Source organism: Mytilus galloprovincialis, chromosome 5 (genome assembly GCF_965363235.1).
Source record: "Mytilus galloprovincialis chromosome 5, xbMytGall1.hap1.1, whole genome shotgun sequence".
Taxonomy (NCBI): domain Eukaryota; kingdom Metazoa; phylum Mollusca; class Bivalvia; order Mytilida; family Mytilidae; genus Mytilus; species Mytilus galloprovincialis.
The window spans coordinates 22,195,552-22,218,507 of record NC_134842.1 but is presented as its reverse complement, the minus strand read 5'-3'; the positions used below and the strand labels follow the sequence as shown (position 1 = coordinate 22,218,507).

General features: G+C 33.4%; 1 protein-coding gene across 1 annotated transcript; it reads right to left on the bottom strand.

Moving 5' to 3' along the window:
* Positions 1–224: 224 nt before the first annotated feature.
* LOC143075403 (uncharacterized) lies at positions 225–22,956 on the bottom strand. The gene is made up of 17 exons (XM_076250796.1): positions 22,828–22,956; positions 20,261–20,444; positions 18,931–19,436; positions 17,968–18,079; positions 17,095–17,269; positions 15,395–15,455; positions 14,337–14,472; positions 13,394–13,582; positions 12,681–12,809; positions 12,125–12,198; positions 11,272–11,365; positions 7,110–7,171; positions 4,697–4,823; positions 3,024–3,157; positions 1,874–2,044; positions 1,177–1,299; positions 225–596 (listed from the first exon to the last, which is right to left on the bottom strand). The coding sequence occupies exons 2-17, from the start codon at positions 20,430–20,432 to the stop codon at positions 444–446; spliced, it is 2,418 nt and encodes an 805-aa protein (XP_076106911.1). The 5' UTR covers positions 20,433–20,444; positions 22,828–22,956; the 3' UTR covers positions 225–443.

The window sequence follows — 22,956 nt, the reverse complement described above, 5'->3', positions numbered from 1 at the left end:
ATAATGAATCGTTTATGTCTGAACTTCTTTAATTATCAATAAAAAATTGATGTTTCATCAACTTGGTAAAAATTGAAAATGTCCGATGACGGAAGCGACTGAAAGCGAGTATCGTCAAGAACAGGGCGACTTGATTTCGCTTTTGGGGGTCGGGGAAAGCGAAGTGACGGTCGGGAAGGCGACTTCTTCGCCCAAGTCGCCTGGTAGCGTGAGCCCTGTACATGTATTAGTTAACTCAAATCATATTCAAATAAAGATAGCATGGCTGCATAGTGCACACAATATTTGTTCTAAGCATAATAAGGTGATGTAAATTAAATTTTCTTATGGTCATGATATGATTTAAAACTGTTATTCGCTCAATTAAGTCTTTCCTGGCACACTACAACTTCAAAAACACATGTTAATTAAAAACAAATGACAATCCTAGGACTATTTGTTCATCAACTGCTGTCTTCATTTGTGTCATTGATTGGCTCTGACCTATTACCAGCTGTCAACTGTCGTAAGACAAGCTTCTTATAGACACCACCTTTAGCGATCAGTTCATCGTGTGTACCATTCTCTGCTATACTGCCTTTGTCTATAACTATTACCTAAAAAGTATATAAAGAAATATAATGTGAACTAATGTTGTGTGAAACTAAGTATATATTTAATAAAGGTAAATTAAGCATGTCCTAAAATTAAAAATAAAATTGTGTCAAATTTCTTCTTATCAAATATTCATGATATCAGTGTGTTTAAAAAGGGGCTGATAAATAAGAGAATTGCATGTAGCAAACAGGAGTAAATGAAAAGACCAAGAAGGTTTTGATTCAGAATAATATACACATATATGAGGAGTGATTTCTTCATTACAACCCTTGTATGTTAACATATAAAAAAATATAATTGCAATGCATAGCTCATAGTCATATTGCATTTTTCAAATATGTTTTTTTTTATGCTGACTAAACTAAGAAGATTGCCACCTGAACATTAAACATCCATTAATTTTTCCAATTCTCTGTATGATTTAGAAATAAAATTAGTCACATTGGAAACTTAAAAAACTGAAATCAAAATAGCAGTGACATTGCAAATTGTTCTAAAGACCAAAAATGATCTTCGATAAAAAAGTAGGGGCTGGAAACCCCCCCCCCCCCTTTTTAAAACTGTTTATAGTTGCTTTACCTTAGAAGCATTCCTGACGGTAGATAATCTATGTGCTATAACAATAACAGTTCTACTCTTCATAGCTCTGTCTATAGCTTCTTGTACTAAATGTTCACTTTCAGCATCTAATGCACTGGTAGCCTAAGATATAAACAGAATCATGTATGCTATAAGAATGGTATACATATCTCCAAATTTGAGTAAAATATTTCCTAATCATTTTAATAAATGTAATGAAATTAGAAAAAAAATAAATTCAAATGCTCCCATGAGTAAGGCCCTTATGATGAAAACTGTATGTATGTGTCTGTCCCAAGTCAGAAGTCTGTAATTCAGCTGTTGTCATTTGTTGCTGTGTTACATATTAGCCTTTCCTTCCATTTTTTGGTACATTAATTAGGCCCTTGGTTTTCTTGTATGAAATGTTTTACATTTGTCATTTCGGGGCATTTATAACTGACTATCCAGTATTGGCTTTGTCCATTGTTGGAGGCTGTACAGTAACCTATAGTTGTTAATTTCTATGTCATATTTTTCTCTTGTGAAGAGTTATCTCACTGGCAATCATACCACATCTTCTTATTTATATATTACTTGTTAAATAAATAAACAACATTTCTAATAACACTTTTAATTTTTTACTGTTATAGGGTTTAAACTATATACTATTAATGTCCTTAGTCCTTAGTCAACTGTTATATTTCCTATTCCATACCTCATCTAACAGAAGAAGTTTAGGATTCATTATAAGTGCTCTAGCTATGGCAATTCTTTGTTTCTGTCCTCCTGACAACCTCACACCTCTCTCTCCTACCAAGGTGTCATAGCCTTTCTCAAATGTCTGTATAAACTCATGGGCATTAGCCTGCTTGGCAGCTGCCTCTACCTAAATAATAAATATCTCTCTATATATAATATACATGTACAAATATTCATATTGAATTCATACATAAATACAGACAACTACTATAAATGAGATATTTATCTCCATTATTTTTATACATTTTCGACTGTTAGAATATATATTTGTCTAGCATTAAAGCAATAAATGTGAAAAAATAATAATAATCTTAATAATCTTTATTGCAAAATTACACCCATGAGGGTCAAGCAATACAATCAAACAATAATTTTATACTATACAATGCAATACAATGCAATACAATGAAATACAATGTAATACAATGAAATACAAAATAATACAATACAATATATAGAATAATAGAACATTAGAGTTCAATTATAAATGTATGTAAAAAACACAATCATAACCTTGCCTGACACGGGTCTGACTCCCTCAGTTCTACAGACTGTTTTATGAAGACTCCAATATGACAAACAAGTTCAGGGATGGGGTTTATAATGTGTTTAAGTTTATTGAATGCATCAAGATGTCTAAATAATAGTACATAGTATTTTAGATAAGCAAAAAGATTAGAACGCAAAGATAATCATATACTAACAATTTTCAAAGATAATAATGGCAACAAAACAAATGGGGTTGTAGGCACCATCTTATATTGTGTGAGTTCAAATTTCAACTTTTTGCATACCAATTAAGAATGAACTTTAAAATAGAGAAAAGGATTTAAAAGTGGCAGATTCAGGAGGTGTACTGAGGGCTTATGACATGCCCCCATCTCCTTTTTTTTAATCAGAAAGACTTAATTTTATTGCATAAAATCATCAAATGTTTTTTTTTCCCATTAATGACAATTACACTACCCTTTCTTTAAACCTTGGATTTCCCCTGATCGATCCTATATGCTGAGCAAAATGGTCTATACATATTACTATATAGAAGTATCATAGCACTCTGTCAGTGAGATTTCCCCTGGCAAATTATCAAAATGTATTCCACATACCTCACTGATATCTGCGTTGACACCAAAGGCAATGTTTTCTTTAATAGAACAGGCAAACAATGTTGGTTCCTGGCTGACCATAGATATCTTCTTTCTAAACCACTGAGGATCTAATTCTTTCAGGTCATAGTCATCTAAAATAATAGTATTGCATATTTTTATGCCCCATTTATTTTGGCATTATTTTGCTTTCTGCTCTGTTTGTCTGTCTGTCCATTTGTTTGTCCATCCGTTTGTCCGTTGTCTGTCTGTCTGTCCCACTTCAGATTAAAGTTTTTGGTTAAGGTAGGTTAAAGTTTTTGGTCGAGGTAGTTTTTAATGATATGATCTTTCTAATTTTATTGCCAAATTAGATTTAACCCCATTTTCATGCTCCACTGAACAAAGAAAATGATAGTGCCGATGGGGCATCCGTGTACTTAGGACACATTCTTGTTGATTATGTTTTACTAATCTCAAAGGATCAGATCAATACCCTTATCACAAGTATCAATAAAATAAAATATATACATAAGTTGTGATCTTATAAACTTTTGTTATTCATTGTCCTTGGATGTGAACAAAATAAAATAAATGGAGAATGTGTCCATGGGACACAGATGATCCCCCCGCTTGTATATAACGATATGAAGAAACATAAATCCAGAATGGTAAAAATTCTCCACCAAATTCAAACTTGATCTGTGTTTTGTGGTTATAAGCATTGTGTATAAGATTCGTAACATTTGATGGAGGCAAACTAAAGTTAGAGAATGAAAACTAATTTAGGGTTAGAAACAATGTACAGATAGCCAAAACAGTTGAACAAGGGTAAAACTTAAGGCCTCCTCTGCTACGCTGGGGGCATAAAAATATATTTTGCATATAAAGAAGAAGTAAAATGGTTTGGTTATTCAGGATCTTCACAAAAGATAAAGCTTATATTCCCTATCAGTTTTCTATATTTCTCAAGTCGTCATTTAATTTTTTTTTAATTTGTACTTGATCTGAGTTTTGTGTCATAAGTATTGTGTATAAGTTTCATAAAATTTTGTTGATGCAAACCTAATTTAAAGAACAGAACTGATAAATTCAGCAATTTTCCATTTGTAAAGGGGTACAACGCTAGAAAATTTTGTGACAACCCCAAAATTCAAACTTGATCTTTATTTTGTGGTAATAAGCATTTGGTTGAGGCAATCAAAAGTTGAAGAAGGGAAACGATAAATTCAGAAATTTTTCCATATGTGAAGGGGCATAACTCTAGAACAGTAAGTGACGCCCCAAAAAATCAAACTTGATCTGTATTTTATGGTAATATGCATTGTGTATAAGTTTCATTGCAATTTGTTGAGGCAAACTAAAGTTAGAGAATGGAAACAAGAAATTCAGCAATTTTTTCGTTCATAAAGGGGAATAACTCTAGAACGATTATAGTGACGCCACCAAAATTCAAACTTGGTCTTAGTTTTGTGGTAATGAATATTGTGTATAAGTTTCATAATATTTGGTGTAGGCAAACTGAAGTTTGAGATGGAAACCAACTTTGGGATGTACGTATTGACGGACATACAGACGGACAAGGGTAAAACTTAATACCCCATCCACTTCAGCAGGGACAAACAAATGTGAATATGTTGGAAAACTTCATTGATATTTTCACTGTATGTAAAGTTAATGTCGTTTCTACATACCTAAGTATATTGTTCCTTCACTGGGATCATAGAATCTCTCTATCATGTTGACGATGGTAGATTTACCTCCCCCTGATGGGCCGACTAAAGCTACCATTTCTCCTGGTTCTACTGTGAAGCATATACTCTATGAAAAGATAGTAAAATGTAAGGGGTAATAGAAATACAGAATCTACTAAACCAGACAGTTGATTACAAAATGTAACCAAACAAATAGTTTGGATGTTTTTTAGAGAGGATAAATATTGTGATCAAATTTGGTAATAACTGTTGAACCCGTTTCTCTATTGATTTAAAGCATGTCACGTACAATGTTTTCAATAAATATGGTAGGAAAGTAAACACAACAAATTTAATCAAAGTGTAGTGAATCAAAATTTATCGAAGCTGGTCAGAACTAGTTTAAATGCATACAGAATAAGGGCTATTCCATTAAAATGTATCTGGGAGGGTAGGAAGGGAAGTTTAATTGTTAAATGTGGGTCATGGTTTTTTTTCTTCAGTATGCGTCTATTACTATTATGCAAAATTATCTAAACAAGAATGTGTCCAAAGTACATGGATGCCCAACTCGCACTATCCTTTTCCATGTTCCATGGACCGTGAAATTGGGTAATAATCTAATTTGGTATTAAAATTAGGAAGATTATACTATAGGGAACATATGTACTAAGTTTCAAGTTGATTGGACTTCAATTTTATCAAAAACTACCTTGACCATAAACTTTAACCTAAAACTCCCACTTTCATTTTCTATGTTTAGTGGACCGCGAAATTGGGGTCAAAAGTCTAATTTGGCTTCAAAAGTCTAATTTGGCTTCAAAATTAAAAAGATTATATCATAAGCAACAAGTTTACTAAGTTTCAAGTTGATTGGACTTCAGCTTCACCAAAAACTACCTTGACTAAAAACTTTAACCTGAAACTCCCACTTTCATTTTCTATGTTCAGTGGACCGTGAAATTGGGGTCAAAAGTCTAATTTGGCTTTAAAATCAGAAAGATCATATCATAAGCAACCAGTCTCCTAAGTTTCAAGTTGATTGGACTTCAGCTTCATCAAAAACTACCTTGACCAAAAACTTTAACCTGAACGGACGGTCGCACAGACGGACACACAGACGAACGGAGCCACAGACCAGAAAACATAATGCCCCTCTACTATCGTAGGTAGGGCATAAAAATGGTTCTTGGTTTTAGGGATATTTTCAAAGTCCCTTCCAAACCTCACACATATATTTTAATGGAATAGCCCTTATAGAAAGTAGTGTAAAATTTAATCTTAAAAACTTTTGGAATTCCTATGTTATGTGGAAGTTACATTCAATTCTAATATGACGTGCTTCTTTGGCTTTGTAAACAACACTGTGATAAAATTCTCGATAAAATATACTTAGCGCAGACTCAGATATATACAGATACATAATAATGGCTGTTACAATATACTTCCCGCGTAAATCTACATATATTGGAACCTATTTGCAGACCCATTGCCGATTGTATTGTTTTAAAAAGTGCAATTAAAAAAAGACAAAATAACTTTTATTCTTATTCGTATTCATAATAAAAAGAAGAAATGCACAAGAGCTTGGAGAAATCAACAAAATAAAAATAAAATAAAATTCCGCGAAAGTCTATTAATCTTTTTGGCGCATTTAAGTCATTCCAAAACATGACGTCATACAAATGAAACCACTAAAGTTGAAAGTTTTCTGTTACGTGAACCATCAGAATTGGTATGATATTGTATTAAAACTGATTTTTGAGGTAGGTTTTGTTTTATTTTCTATTCTATTGCATTATTCGCATATTTACTCATTTCAGCAAGTCAACATGGCGGCTCCTTAGTTACAAAATGTCAGCTGTGGATTTGACGGAAGCTTATGAGAAAAACATGTAAATTAAAAATGGCAAATGTTGGGTTTGAGAATTTAAAGAATTAAAAAGTTTATTTCTAGCGGTTATTCACGAAATAACCTACGCAAGCTACATATTTATAAAGATATTTGAGATTTATCTAACAGGGAGTAAAAAAGAACAGCCACACACACAGCATACCTACCCTCGCTTCAGTTTTTTAATGACCGTATTTATCCTATTAGAATCGTAATAATTCATGGAAGCCATAGATTGCTAACGCTCAGGATAAAATTCGAATATCACGGCCCAGGTCATGTGTAAATTTCCAACAATCTATGGCTTTCATGAATTATTTCTTAAATATAAATCAGTCAAAATTTTAAATCTGTAAACATTTATAATCCAATTATTTGATCATGGTTGAGTAGACAACTCAATGCTTTACTCTGTAAATTTATTACAACAATGTTCACATGATTTATCTGAATTTGAGAGAACATGAAACTGGGATGATCCATGTACATGTCTTCTGCTGAATATTAAAAAATGTTTACCTTTAGAACCTCTGATTCTGGTCTGGAAGGATATGTAAAACAAACATTCTTGAACTGGACTCCTAAAAAACATATACATATATATTTTTATGAACTGAATGTCTAAATGCCGGGATTCGAACCCATGCTACTGTGATATCGTGACACCAAACCGCTAGACCACACGACCACCTGGGCTCTAAAACTAGAGGCTCTCAAGAGCCTGTATCGCTCACCTGATTCTACTTGGGTTTTTGAAATCATATAAAAAAATATAAAATTTGGCTAAAAGTGACAACACAACCTCATTTATAAGGAAAGGAACATGTTTAATTTCATTCAAAAGTCCCCCACTGGCGGCCATCTTGGATGACGGATCGGCTACAAAGTAACAACACTTGGTCAGCACCTCATAAGGAACATTCATGCCATGTTTGGTTTTATTCCATTCAGTGGTTCTCTAAAAGAAGTCATTTGTATGCATTTCCCATAGGGTCCTATGTTAAACTAAGTCCCCTGCTGGCGGCCATCTTGGATGATGGATCGGCTACAAAGTAACAACACTTGGTCAGCACCTCATAAGGAACATTCATGCAATGTTTGGTTTTATTCCATTCAGTGGTTCTCTAAAAGAAGTCATTTGTATGCATTTCCAATAGGGTCCTATGTTAAACTAAGTCCCCCGCTGGCGGCAATCTTGGATAATGGATCGGCTACAAAGTAACAACACTTGGTCAGCACCACATTAGGAACATTCATGCCATGTTTGATTTCATTCCATTCAGTGGTTCTCTAAAAGAAGTCATTTGTATGCATTTCCCATAGGGTCCTATGTTAAACTGAGTCCCACGCTGGCGGCCATCTTGGATGATGGATCAGCTACAAAGTAACAACACTTGGTCAGCACCACATAAGGAACATTCATGCCATGTTTGGTTTCATTCCATTCAGTGGTTCACTAGAAGAAGTGATTTGTATGCATTTCCAATAGGGTCCTATGTTAAACTAAGTCCCCCGCTGGCAGCCTTCTTGGATAATGGATCAGCTTCAAAGTAACAACACTTGGTCAGCACTCCATAAGGAACATTCATGCTATGTTTGGTTTCATTCCATTTAGTGGTTCTCTAGAAGAAGTCATTTGTATGCATTTCCCATAGGGTCCTATGTTAAACTAAGTCCCCCACTGGCGGCCATCTTGGATGACGGATCGGCTACAAAGTAACAACACTTGGTCAGCACCTCATAAGGAACATTCATGCCATGTTTGGTTTTATTCCATTCAGTGGTTCTCTAAAAGAAGTCATTTGTATGCATTTCCCATAGGGTCCTATGTTAAACTAAGTCCCCTGCTGGCGGCCATCTTGGATGATGGATCGGCTACAAAGTAACAACACTTGGTCAGCACCTCATAAGGAACATTCATGCAATGTTTGGTTTTATTCCATTCAGTGGTTCTCTAAAAGAAGTCATTTGTATGCATTTCCAATAGGGTCCTATGTTAAACTAAGTCCCCCGCTGGCGGCAATCTTGGATAATGGATCGGCTACAAAGTAACAACACTTGGTCAGCACCACATTAGGAACATTCATGCCATGTTTGATTTCATTCCATTCAGTGGTTCTCTAAAAGAAGTCATTTGTATGCATTTCCCATAGGGTCCTATGTTAAACTGAGTCCCACGCTGGCGGCCATCTTGGATGATGGATCAGCTACAAAGTAACAACACTTGGTCAGCACCACATAAGGAACATTCATGCCATGTTTGGTTTCATTCCATTCAGTGGTTCACTAGAAGAAGTGATTTGTATGCATTTCCAATAGGGTCCTATGTTAAACTAAGTCCCCCGCTGGCAGCCTTCTTGGATAATGGATCAGCTTCAAAGTAACAACACTTGGTCAGCACTCCATAAGGAACATTCATGCTATGTTTGGTTTCATTCCATTTAGTGTATCTCTAGAAGAAGTCATTTGTATGCATTTCCCATAGGGTCCTATGTTAAACTAAGTCCCCCGCTGGCGGCCATCTTGGATGATGGATCGGCTACAAAGTAACAACACTTGGTCAGCATCCCATAAGGAACATTCATGCTATGTTTGGTTTTATTCCATTCAGTGGTTCTCTAAGAGAAGTCATTTGTATGCATTTCCCATAGGGTCCTATGTTAAACTAAGTCCCCGGCTGGCGGCCATCTTGGATGATGGATCAGCAACAAAGTAACAACACTTGGTCAGCACCTCATAAGGAACATTCATGCCATGTTTGGTTTCATTCCATTCAGTGGTTCTCTAAAAGAAGTCATTTGTATGCATTTCCCATAGGGTCCTATGTTAAACTAAGTCCCCCGCTGGCGGCCATCTTGGATGATGGATCAGCTACAAAGTAACAACACTTGGTCAGCACCCCATAAGGAACATTCATGCTATGTTTGGTTTTATTCCATTCAGTGGTTCTCTAAAAGAAGTCATTTGTATGCATTTCCATTAGGGTCCTATGTTAAACTAAGTCCCCTGCTGGCGGCCATCTTTGATGATGGATCAGCTACAAAGTAACAACACTTGGTCAGCACCACATAAGGAACATTCATGCCATGTTTGGTTTCATTCTATTCAGTGGTTCACTAGAAGAAGTCATTTGTATGCATTTCCAATAGGGTCCTATGTTAAACTAAGTCCCCGTTGGTGGCCATCTTGGATAATGGATCGGCTACAAAGTAACAACACTTGGTCAGCACTCCATAAGGAACATTCATGCTATGTTTGGTTTCATTCCATTTAATGGTTTTCTAGAAGAAGTCATTTGTATGCATTTCCCATAGGGTCCTATGTTAAACTAAGTCCCCCGCTGGCGGCCATCTTGGATGATGGATCGGCTACAAAGTAACAACACTTGGTCAGCACCCCATAAGGATAATTCATGCTATGTTTGGTTTTATTCCATTCAGTGGTTCTCTAAAAGAAGTCATTTGTATGCATTTCCCATAGGGTCCTATGTTAAACTAAGTCCCCGGCTGGCGGCCATCTTGGATGATGGATCGGCAACAAAGTAACAACACTTGGTCAGCACCTCATAAGGAACATTCATGCCATGTTTGGTTTCATTCCATTCAATGGTTCTCTAAAAGAAGTCATTTGTATGCATTTCCCATAGCGTCCTATGTTAAACTAAGTCCCCCGCTGGCGGCCATCTTGGATGATGGATCGGCTACAAAGTAACAACACTTGGTCAGCACCTCATAAGGAACATTCATGCCATGTTTGGTTCCATTCCATTCAGTGGTTCTCTAGAAGAAGTTCAAAATGTAAATTGTTAACGACGACGACGACGGACGACGCCGGACGACGACGACGACGGACGACGGACGCCAAGTGGTGAGAAAAGCTCACTTGGCCCTTCGGGCCAGGTGAGCTAAAAAAGAGCTTTAGCTGGCCGTGTGTTACTGACTCAGACGTACTTATAAATTATATATATATATATAGACGTTTTAAAAGCCATAAGGCTCTATGACTATTTTAACCGTTAAGAAAAAGAGAATGGAAACCAACTTTGGAATGTACAGATGTAAGTATGTATGTACAGACAGACAAGGGTAAAACTTATACTGCCTCTTCTGCTACAACTGGGGCATAAAAACTTGAGTTTTGGACTGGCTATGCTCACTTAAAAACATTTCTAAAAGCAATTTATCTACCATTACCTGACAGAGCTAGTTTAACTGATATTATGTGAAGAAAATAGTAGAAATTGATCCATATCTTACACCTGTAAATGGTCAAATCAGAATAACTGTATAATATGGTCAACTTAACATGATAGGGACCTATTATTTTTAATTTCTAATTCATTTGGTCTCTTGTAAAGAGTTGACTCATTGGCGATCATATCACATATTCTTATCTTTATAAATACTGTGAGTACATTGCACTAAGTTAATCATAAATAATTACTGATGATTCATTTATTTTTGTTGGTACCAATTTTTGTGGATTATGGAAAACTTGCATGTTGGTGGAAATTTAATTTTGTGGTTTTGAAGAAGTCTGCATACAAGCCTTAAGAAAATTTGTCAGTCCTTGAACATTTAATTTACATTGTTCATTTGTACAATACCCACAAAATCCATGAAAATTGGAATCCAACGATTAATAATAAATCCACAGTAAGTCAGAATATCAAATGACTTACGTCCAGTAAGTTGTGCTGGTACCATTCCATTTTCATTTAGAATACCAGGTGTCCTTTCTAACAAACCAAATATTCTTGTTGATGCTCCTAAAGCCTGCAAGACAATAGAAAGTCCTATGAACCAACCATAGCACTTTATGGAATACATTTTGCCAACTTTTTTGGAAACATAAACATTTTATTTTGTCTCCAATTCTCTTGTGGTTTTTATTAATTGGTCCTTTTCCCTTATACAGAGAATGCAATATTTTAGCAAGGGCAAGCAATTTAAAAATTCCAAACCAGATCAGTAATTTGATTGAATGATCTATTTTTAGAACTAAAGCAGATTTCCTAAAATTGCAAAAATGGATAAATCAAGTGGCAACAATTTATGATTAGGGTAAATAACACACTCAATAGTGATTAGAAGGTTTGCAAATGCACAGTTTTGACATATAATTGTATTAATTAATGAATTTGGTTTTTAAATGCTGAAATTGTCCAATGGGTTGAGTTTTTGATTGTTTTTTTTAGTAATCATGCAGATGCAGCTATTCTGGAAATCTGTATTAGATTTCAGGCCTTTTATGGTTCACTATACTGTATTGGCTTTGCTCATTATTGAAGGTTGTATGGTGACATGCAGTTGGATAAATCCTTGTTGTCTCACTGGCAATAATAACACAACTCTTCATTTTAGTATCTTATATGAATGAAGTGTGTTGTAAATTTTTGAATACTGCACACATAATTTTGATAATAACCTTAACGCTTTGTATTCCTTAAAATCATTTCCATAATTTTATATATGTCTTTTTTCATTTATTGTCCCTAAATGTCTTAAAATATCTGTCTATACAACAATACTTACTGACATGAAATCACCATACAATGAGGACATCAGAGCAAAGGCCATGGCTACTTGTAATGTGTACAAAAGAAATGCTGAAAAGTTAAAAAGAGCATCTAGTCAAAGGTTGAATGATATTGGATGCTACTGGTGTAAAAAAGAGTTGTTAGACTAATATGAACTTTATCTTTTTATCCATAAATGTTTGAATACATAAAACTGGAACTTGGTGTTCAATCTTTAAAAATTAAGTAAATGAAATGATCTTTTCCAACTACTTTACTTATCAGTACATCAGTAGTCATTTATTCATGTTTATGAATTGATGAAAAATGTGTAAACAATACCCTTTCCATATAATTGACAGGTTAGTTCAGCAGAAGTCAATTGTGTATGTAATATTAAGTAAGAATTATTTTTTTCATCTAACTTACACATAAGTAATCTAAGAGTTTTTTAAAGTATTTTTGAGTAGAGTAACACCTTCCTACCTGATATACATGTTGACACACAAGGAGTTGGAGTAAGAAATACCTATTGAACATACAAGTACTAAGGAGTAATTGTAAGAACTTACATGTTAGTACACCAGGAGTTAGTCCTGTATGTTTACCATGTGCCTCATCATAGACCAGTTTACCCCCATACCACAAACATAAAGCTATAGCACCCTGGGCCAATAATCCAATCAGACCTTGGAAACCACCTGTAAAAATATAACATAAAAAATATTCTGATAAATTAATATTAGATCATATGAATTTGTGTCTACAAGAATGTATTTTTTTTTATCCCATAATAATATACTTTGTAGCTATTTGGGATTCTGTAAAACTTGAACTATTGATGTTATACAACAATCACTTTTTGTTTGTGGCATCAGATATTTTCTATTATTACACCAACATTATAAGGTAACATTTGTGATGTTCAGTAATGGCAGCCAATTTGTGATAAGGTTAATAGTACTAAAAACATATAAAGGGAAAATTTATAATGAGATGTGTGTAAACCATAAAGATCAATTTATAAACATGAATATGTATGATTAAGATTCATTTAGAACAAAAGATTGGTAAATAAACAAAAACCATCATAAGACATTTCCCCCTCCGAACAGAAGACCATTGTGACCTTCAGTTTTAGACATCAACTGATCAATTACAGACAGAAATAAATCCTTATCTCCTACTATAAAATATATTTCATTTTTATAGATCTGTTTCTCTTCAGTATGAAGTCATGAAAAAAAAATCCTTGAGTAGATTTCAGAAAACATATCAATCCTACCTGAAGCTAATGCAAGTTTTTTGCCAATATCGTAACTTTCATTAATTTCTTTTCCATAGTTGTTTACAGTTTTTGCTTCTCCAGAGAATGACCTTACTGTCCTAACACTTGACAATGTCTCCTCAGCAACGGTTCCTGCATCTCCTAACTTATCCTGAAATTTCTTCTGCATTTTCTGTACAAATTTTCCTGAAAGAAACATACATTCATATTGTTTCTCTAATTGTTGTGCTATTTTCACATTTCCTGACCGGTGTGAGAAAAATATTTCTCCTCATTAGTGAAAAATCTGTTCTCGGCAAATGATTGGTTGAAATTTAATTGTGACGTTAAATTTTCTTGTTTTCTTCTGAATTTTCTTATTGTAACGTCATGAAATAAGGGGACCATGTCTGATGACATCACATCAAAAGTACACAACTTTCCTCAAATCTTTGAAAAGGAAGGATAAAAATCATAAGAGAAACATATTCCACAACTGTAACTCGTGTATTACAATATTTCTCCACCCTCAACAGTGAAATTTTCATTATTTAAAAAGCTCGGCAAGCCTCACGCTTTAAATATTAAAATTTAACTGTCTCTTGAGTGGAGAAATATCGTAATACACTTGTTGCAGTTGTTGAATATATATTTCTACAACTGCATCAAACGTGATATGATATTTCTCCACTTAAGTTTAAAAGGTGAGGCTTGCCAAGCTTTTTAAATATTGAAAATTTAACCATCCATAGTGGAGAAAGTGTATTGCACAAACTATGTAGGTGTATTATGTTGCTCTTATAATTATTAAGGCTTGTTTGCAGAATATGCTTATTAGCCATGCAATCAAATATCCACTAAAAATACTATTTTTTCATGATGCACAAAAAATAAATCCATTTCCATTAAAGAGGGATAAATACATTTTTTATACACAACAACTTTAAAATATAGATCTTACCATATCTCACTGCTGATATGGAAACAAACGGGACAACAGCTAACAATACACCAGTCAAGGCAGCATTCAGGTAAAACATAAAACCTAAAGAACCAACCAGCTGGAAAATATATCTCACCAACATTGATATGTTAACCTGAAAGAAAGTAAAATGCAAATCTGACTTCACTTTGTGTATGACTATTTGATCTGACTATAAGCTTAAATACTGTAAATTCAGAAATTATTGCATGCATTTATTATTGCTTTTTTGAAAAATTGGCAAAATTTGATATTCGTTATTGTGATTTCTGGAAAATATGTATACAAGTATAAGAATGCAGGTTCTTATTATTGCAAAACTTGTCCAGTGGCATTATTCGCATTAATAAAAACCTGTTAATATTAAATTTCAGTACATATTTTAAGCACTTATTTTGGAACTTGTTGTAAAATGAGTTTGATTATCTCTTTTGCTAATCAGCTTAAGCTTATTTGATTGGTTTTTACCATGAAACATTTTTTAAGTAACATTTATCATATTGTCTATTAAATAACAGGTATTATTGGTCTGACATCCTACTGTCTATATCAAAATTGGATTTTAAAACCAACAAGAAATCTACCAATGGAAGAATTGGAAGCATATTATAGTAAATAAAATTGTTGATGTGATGTATTTATGTTTTCCTTCTAAGTAGTAAAATTCCACTTGACAGTATGTCTGCTAGATATCAAATATTTTGCACACATTTAGCAGACCAGTCTCAACTCTTTACACCACAAGCTGCATGTTCAGCAAATAGGCAGAAAATACCAGATTTAAAATCAGGTTACCAGCAATCAAGAATAGAATGTTATCAATAGACAAACATGGTGCTTTATGAAGCTGTTTAAACGTTTTAAAGAAATTGATATTATACATGATCAACGCCATGTATACTTCACTGTATAAAAATATATTGTATGCCAATACACACAATTTACAGTGCCTGGTGATGTTTAATAGCCTTTCGTATATCGCCTATCTGATTTTTCACATACAACTTTCCTATATTGCCATACTTCATTGTACTTACAGTTGCTGCATTCTGTAAAACTTGTGTGTCAGAGGCCAATCTGTTACACAATTCTCCTGTTCTACAATCAAATAATGATAAATATATAATAAGGCTTTCATTTTAAATGTCCACTAAATCAATATGAAATCTATTACATTGTATAATACCTAATTTCAATTTGGGATTAAGACAATATGCCAGCAAATAAGAACTAGAGGCTCTCAAGAGCCTGTGTCGCTCATCTGTATTTACTGATGCTTTGGAAATCATGTAAAATAAGGTTAAAATCATAATTAACAGTATAGATATTATAATGATATCTAAGATAACAAAAAAACTGCAAAATTTCTGTAAAATTACTAACTCAGGGGCAGTAACCACGGGTTGTCGGATTCATCTGAAAATTTCAGGGCAGATAAATCTAAATCTGATGAACATTTTTGCAATCTGTCAGGCTTGCTCTAAATGCTTTAGTTTCAGAGATATAAACCAAAAACTGCATTTTACCCCTATGTTCTATTTTTTACCATGTCGGCCATGATGGTTGGAAGGCGGGGTCATCAGACAATTTTTTTAAACAAGATACCCTTATATTGATTATGGTCCAGTATGGTTAAATTTGTCTCTGCAGTTTCAGAGAAGAAGATTTTTGTAAAAGATCACAAAAATTTACAAAAAATTGTTAAAAATAACTCCTAAAGGGGTCGACTGACAATTTTGATCATGACGACTTATTTGTCGATCTTACTTTATTGAACATTATTGCTGTTTACAGTTTATCTCTATCTATAATAATATTCAAGATAATAATCAAAAACTGCAAAATTTCCTTTACATTACCAATTCAGGGGCAGCAACCCAACAACGGGTTGTCAGATTTGTATGAACATTTCAGAGCAGATAGATCTATTCCTGATGAGCAATTTTTTGTCAGATTTGCTCTCAATGCTTTGGTTTCAGAGATATAAGCCAAAATCTGCATTTTACCCCTATGTTCTATTTTTAGCCATGACAGCCATCTTGGATGGTGGGCAGGGTCATCAGACTCATTTTTTAACTAGATACTCTAATGATGATTGTGGCCAAGTATGGTTAAATTTGGCCCAGGAGTTTCAGAGGAGAAGATTTTTGTAAAAGTTAACAGACAATGATGGACGACGGATGACGGAAGCCAAGTGATGAGAAAAGCTCAATTGGCCCATCAGGCCAGTTGAGCTAATAAAAGGAGATTTTGGATATAGACTAAAGTGTACTATCCCCATCAATATCTTTTTACACTACCGTAGATTCATATATTTTTGTGGGTACCAATTTTCGTGGATAAGGGACAACTTGAGAATTCCTGGATATTTAATTTCATGGTTTTGCAGAAGTTTGCATACAAGCCTTTAGAAAATTTGTTATTCTTTGAACATTTAATTTTGTGGTTCACCTGTACCCACGAAATCCACAAAAATTGGTATTCAACGAATAATAATAAATTCACAGTATCCTTGATAGACATTCAAATATTTTGTATAAGACATTTGTCAATTGTTGCCCTCTGGATATCTTTTAGTTATTTTTGCCTTTGGATGTCTGCTTGCCATCCTAAATCCTTTTAGTTTTCAAACCTTTGTTCTTCAATTTCAATAATTTGGTACATTTTTTTATCATTGATTAAACATTTTTTAAATTTAATATATATATATAAAGCTATACAAATGAGTTTTACTAACCTATTCTCATCAAAGAAAGCTACTTCTTGCTCTATGATCTGTGCAAACAATTTCTTTCTCAACCTGGACACAAAACTTTGTCCCGCCAATGTAAACAACCATGATCTAAAGAAGGCAAAGATCGAGCCAACTACATATATAATCACAAGAATAATCACAAGTCGGGTCAGCTCCGCTGCAAAAAAGAAAGTAAAATAAAAACAAACAGTTGACTATGGGGTATGGGCTTTGCTCATTGTTGAAGGCCATACCGTGATTAATTTCTGTGTCATTTTGATCTCTTGTGGAGAGATGTCTCATTGGCAAACATACCACATCTTCTTTTTTATAGTAAATACTGTAAAAGCAGAAATTTTCGTGGAGGATTTAATTTCGTTTATTTCGTGGAAAGAATATATCTAATTCCTGGTAAACATACAAAATCCAATTAATGCAATTGTAAACATTTTGTGAAGGAAAGTCACTACTGAAATTATGAATGCAAGTTTTTTTTATATTTAGAAAATGGTCATGTCACATTTTTCGAATTAACAAATAAAGTTGCAATAATTTCTGAATTGTTGTGACAACTTTCATGTAAAAACACTTTTTTCTCTATATAAATGTACACAATTTAAAAAAAAAAGAGAGTAAACATTCCCGTTTGAATGGTTTTACACTAGTAATTTTTGGGACTCGTTATAGCTTGCTATTCGGTGTGAGCCAAGGCGCTGTGTAGAAGGCCCTACCTTGACCTTTAATGATTTACTTTTATAAATTTTTACTTGGATGGAGAGTTGTCTCATTGGCACTTATACCACATTTTCCTATATCTATATATTTTTTGTCTGGTAGTGGTATTGAAGTAAAATCCTATGACCGTTTAATACTTACCCATATCTGTCTGTGCAGCATCTACGACCTTACCAAAGAACAACGGTGCTGCCATCTGGCTGCCACTTGATCCTACTAATGCTATAGTGCCACCTGCTATAAATCCCCATTCCTAGAGAAAAAAACTTTGACATATAATTCTATAACAAAGCCTTACTTTTTACACAAAGATGTTTAGACAAAATTTAACATAAGCAGTGAAAGATGCCAATTATAATTTCATGTAAGTATTAAATGGAGTGTGTACATGTACATATTGTAGGTAAATTTTTATTGTCTAATTGTCTTTAGATTAATAATTATAAATGTACATCAGTATATATATAATAATAACAAGAATGTGTCCAAAGTACACGGATGCCCCACTCGCACTATCCTTTTCCATGTTCCATGGACCGTGAAATTGGGTAATAATCTAATTTGGCATTAAAATTAGAAAGATTATACTATAGCGAACATATGTACTAACTTTCAAGTTGATTGGACTTCAATTTCATCAAAAACTACCTTGACCAAAAACTTTAACCTGAAACTCCCATTTTCATTTTCTATGTTTAGTGGACCGTGAAATTGGGGTCAAAAGTCTAATTTGGCTTTAAAATTAGAAAGATCATACCATAAGCAACAAGTGTACTAAGTTTCAAGTTGATTGGACTTCAGCTTCATCAAAAACTACCTTGACCAAAAACGGACTGACGAACAGAGGCACAGACCAGAAAACATAATGCCCCTCTACTATCGTAGGTGGGGCATAAAAATAACTTAAATTGTGATACAGAGACTACTTTACATAAATATGATATATTAAGTTGAAAATTATTCAGATGATAGAGATTTGATGTATTTTAGACTAAATTGTTTCCCTTTGTACAGTTATTGAAATTAAGTTTGGAAATTATTTTAACTCTTATAAATTACTATCTAGTGATTTAAGTTATGCCATTACAAATTACAATGACTTACTGGTTTAGCTAACAAGAAGAGTCTTTGAAGGCTAACTTTCTTCAGAATGGTTTTCCCTTCTTCATCAATCTCGACACCCTGATCATTAAATCGGCGGGTAATCCGAATCACCTTCAGCGTTCTCATTGCTCCAAAACTAAGCACTGACGCAATGAATTCTATCAAACTAAAACACACAGCTGATATAACCAATGCATTGTACTCAGCATGCATTTTCCTATAAGAGGAGTCATTTATAAATTTGTAAAGTACAAATCCACCTTTAGTCACCGTGAATCCAAAAACTAATAGACTGAAGACGATCAGTGTCACATGTAAAACTTTTATTTTCTGAATTAAGGCAAAGTCATATGGTTTATCTATCTGTCTGAATGAAAAAGTTTCCAGAAATGCCAGCACTGTTACGTAAAATATCATTTTACTCGCTGCAACTAATGCTAAGTCAAAAACTGATTCTGTTAGATGGAAATCTGTTATGTTGTCGACGAAATACTTGGTATTGCCTCCTGGAAAATGAAAGTTCTCAATGTTATTCATGATAATCAATTATTTTAAAATTATGTCATTCAAGGTAATCCTTTTCATCTGTTAGTTCGTTGCGATGGTCTATGTTTAACAAACCAAATCATTAATTTAGACACAGTATATATGGAGACTAAATTGTAAGAAACATAAACTAGTTTAATCCAACCACATTAAGTGCCTATACCTTGACTAGGTGTTTTTTGTTGTTTATATTTGTCTTTATTAACATGTGTGTTTTGCTTAAGATTTAGAAGTTATTGGTTTGCTAGGTTTGTTCTGCTACTATTTATTGTTGGTTATTCCTGTTAATTTTTCTATTGCTTATTTAATGATCGATCAAAACACAAAAACAATCGCTTACAGAAAATGTATGCTACATGTACTTTAATTTTTTTGTTGGTTGATCACTGCAGATACCAATTACCTTCATATAGTTCACTATTAATACCTAATAAACTGATGGTCCATTTCCTAACACAGTAGACGAGGCTACACTTAGAAATATTTTGATTTGCCCGAACCCTTACCAAGTCAGAGACAGTGGATAGTTAGGTAAATGTAGGTAGGCATTATTCTTTTTTCGGTAAAGAGAAATTATAGTGCCAGATGTTTTATATAAATTAAAGTCTTTGTGCATATACATGTACATGTGTATCTGATGAAAAAAACTTTTTCACAGGACAATTTAACAAAAGATTTTTAGTAGGCAGCTATTTTCTGGGTAATAAAGGTTAGGGCACACAAACATTATTTTTTCTGGACTGAGGATAAATAACTAGTGTCATACTTAACAATTAATGTTTACCTGTTACCCATAATGCAATAGAAACAATGGTGTCAACAGTAACTATTAGGATTACAATATTGCTGTACCGCATGGTTGGCAGTTCATACAATTTCTTATATTCTGTATCGTCCTCATTGATTGGCATGGCCTCCTCTCCAGGGACGACTCCATTGGATTTTTTTGACGACATGACACTTTTATTCTAAAATAAAATAAAATATTTGCAAAAAAGATAAATCTAGATTCTCTAATTTTTGTGCTATTTTCACATTTCCTGACCACTCCAGTGTGAGAAAAATATTTCTCCTCACTAGTGAAAAATCTGTTCTCAGCAAATGATTGGTTAAAATTTAATTATGACGTTAAATTTTCTTGTTTTCTTCTGAATTTTCTTATTGTGACGTCATGAAAAAAGGAGACCATGTCTGATGACGTCACATCAAAAGTACACAACTTTCATCAAATCTTTGAAAAGGAAGGATAAAAATCATAAGAGAAACGGATTTCACCACTGTAACTCGTTTATTACGATATTTCACCACTCTCAACAGTTAAATTTTAATTATTTAAAAAGCTCAGCAAGCCTCAAATATTAAAATTTAACTGTCTCAAGTGGAGAAATATCGTAATACACTTGTTACAGTTGTGGAATCTATATTTCTAGCAACATGGATAGCTGTCATCTGGGGTTAACAATGTTATTATATCCTCTTCTTTTCTGATGAGAGTCTGTTATAATTGGTTAGGCAAGGGACCATTCATGCAAATGAAACAAAATACCACTTTTCACAAAAGTCTTTTAGTAATCTAGCATCCTGTCCATTGTAGATTCAATGACTTTGCAAAATAAATTAAGAGTAAATAAGGTTTAAAGTTAACCATTTTTTAAAAGGCAAACTATAGATCACAAATTGGTTTCTAAAGTTCTCCACTGAACGAATTTTATTTCTCATTAACTACAAATTACATAGTTACAGAGAATATATATGTAGAGTGGGGCGCTCATATTCGCCGTGGACACAATTTCGCCGTTTTATGATTTTGAGGTGTAAAAACTTCAAAGGATGGCTGAAATGGCAGAAATATGCCGATAAATTATACTTTTATAACAATTTTATGATTATTTTGGAAATTGAGACCAAATTTCTGCACTTACCTGCAAAGGACCGAAAAACGGACTACGATTTTCAGCCAATTTCCTGAATGAAAAAAAAAGATTTCAAAGAAGTATTTCTTATGAATTCTTTGACTGAGTGCCCTAAATTTCAGTTTTTTACACCTTTCAAATGTCTGCTATTCATCTATTTTATTTGATAAATATTGTTTAAAGCTGCAGTTATTTTGTTTTAAATAGATGTGTAAAAACGGCGAATATGTGTCCCCCGTTGACAAAAAATCATGAAATTTCAAACACCCTTTAATCCAACTTTTCACATGATTTTTCTCAAAACAAACACGTTTTCAAGCTAAGAATATTTTGCATTTGAAGTTATCTTCATACAGAAATATCAGTATACTTCAAAAACATAATGACCTGCGATGCAAGACGTAACGGCCATACTACCATGACGGCCATAGGATGAAACGGCCATACCCCGAAAAGATGAAACGGCCATAGTACAAAAACGGCCATACTTTGTAAAGACGTATCGTCCATGGTTTTTTTTTTTTTTTTAAATGTTACAGATGAATTATTTTGATACTTATAGATGGTTATTATAACTTTTAAATAAATTATACCGTTTTTACATTATTTTTCATCTTAATTTTTGTTATATCATTTGTTTACTCATTATATATTTACGTAAATGAATGTGTTTAATCTAATAAAATATTAAAATATCATATTGTTGTCTAAATGATTGTTTGATATATAAATTTTAGTAACGTTTTTCCGATATGCTATTTCTGTAACTCGGAAAATGAAACCCTAAATCATTTACTGCTACATTGTAAAAAATTGAGGACAAGCAATGATGTAGAAGGTATTAATTCTTAGTAATATATTTTATAGTTAATAATAAAATCAAAATAAGAAGATAATAAAAAATAAGAAAATGAGACAACAATTCCCGTAACTTTCAACCAGCACCAATGAGAAATCAAAACCATATTTCGCTTTTATTTAAATTTTTGTTATTATTATGAACAAATACTTATTTTTTGTATTAAATTTATGTAATAAACTCAATAAAAAAAAAATTAAAAGTGTGGACGATACGTCTCATAATGTGTGGCCGATATGTCCCATGGACGATATGACGGTATGGCCGACACATCCTAGGGCCGTCATGGAAGTATGGCCGTCGCGTCTCGAAAGCATGACCTGAACATAAACTGAAGAAAACATGGAAAGATATGGCGAAAATGAGCACCCCACTCTATAAACAATTACATAAAATATTAAAGCACATGTAAACAATATAAACATAGACATTAAATTGCAAACTAACCAGGAGGACATTTATAGAAATGCCAACTACTTGAACTAGTACAATTTGTTTGACGACCTAAAAAATGACCCGAGACAAAAAAAAGGATTAGACTCTCAATCAATCGGTAAATGCTTCTGATCTCGTACTTACTTTTTATTACGTATTAGTCGTTATTGACTGTGGTTCTTTTGAATAAACAAAATAGTTACACACACTCAGTTTCAGATATAGTCTGAGTAAAAAGCATACCGGTGTTTGGTAATGACAAAAAATAGAATA

Excerpts from the sequence above, each read along its gene's own strand:
- LOC143075403 (XM_076250796.1), bottom strand. The coding sequence starts at position 20,432 with ATGTCGTCAAAAAAATCCAATGGAGTCGTCCCTGGAGAGGAGGCCATG. Across the intron at positions 4,824-7,109 it reads CAGAATCAGAGGTTCTAAAG|AGTATATGCTTCACAGTAGA; the intron begins GTAAACATTTTT and ends ATCTTTTCATAG. Across the intron at positions 1,300-1,873 it reads AACTTCTTCTGTTAGATGAG|GCTACCAGTGCATTAGATGC; the intron begins GTATGGAATAGG and ends TTTATATCTTAG.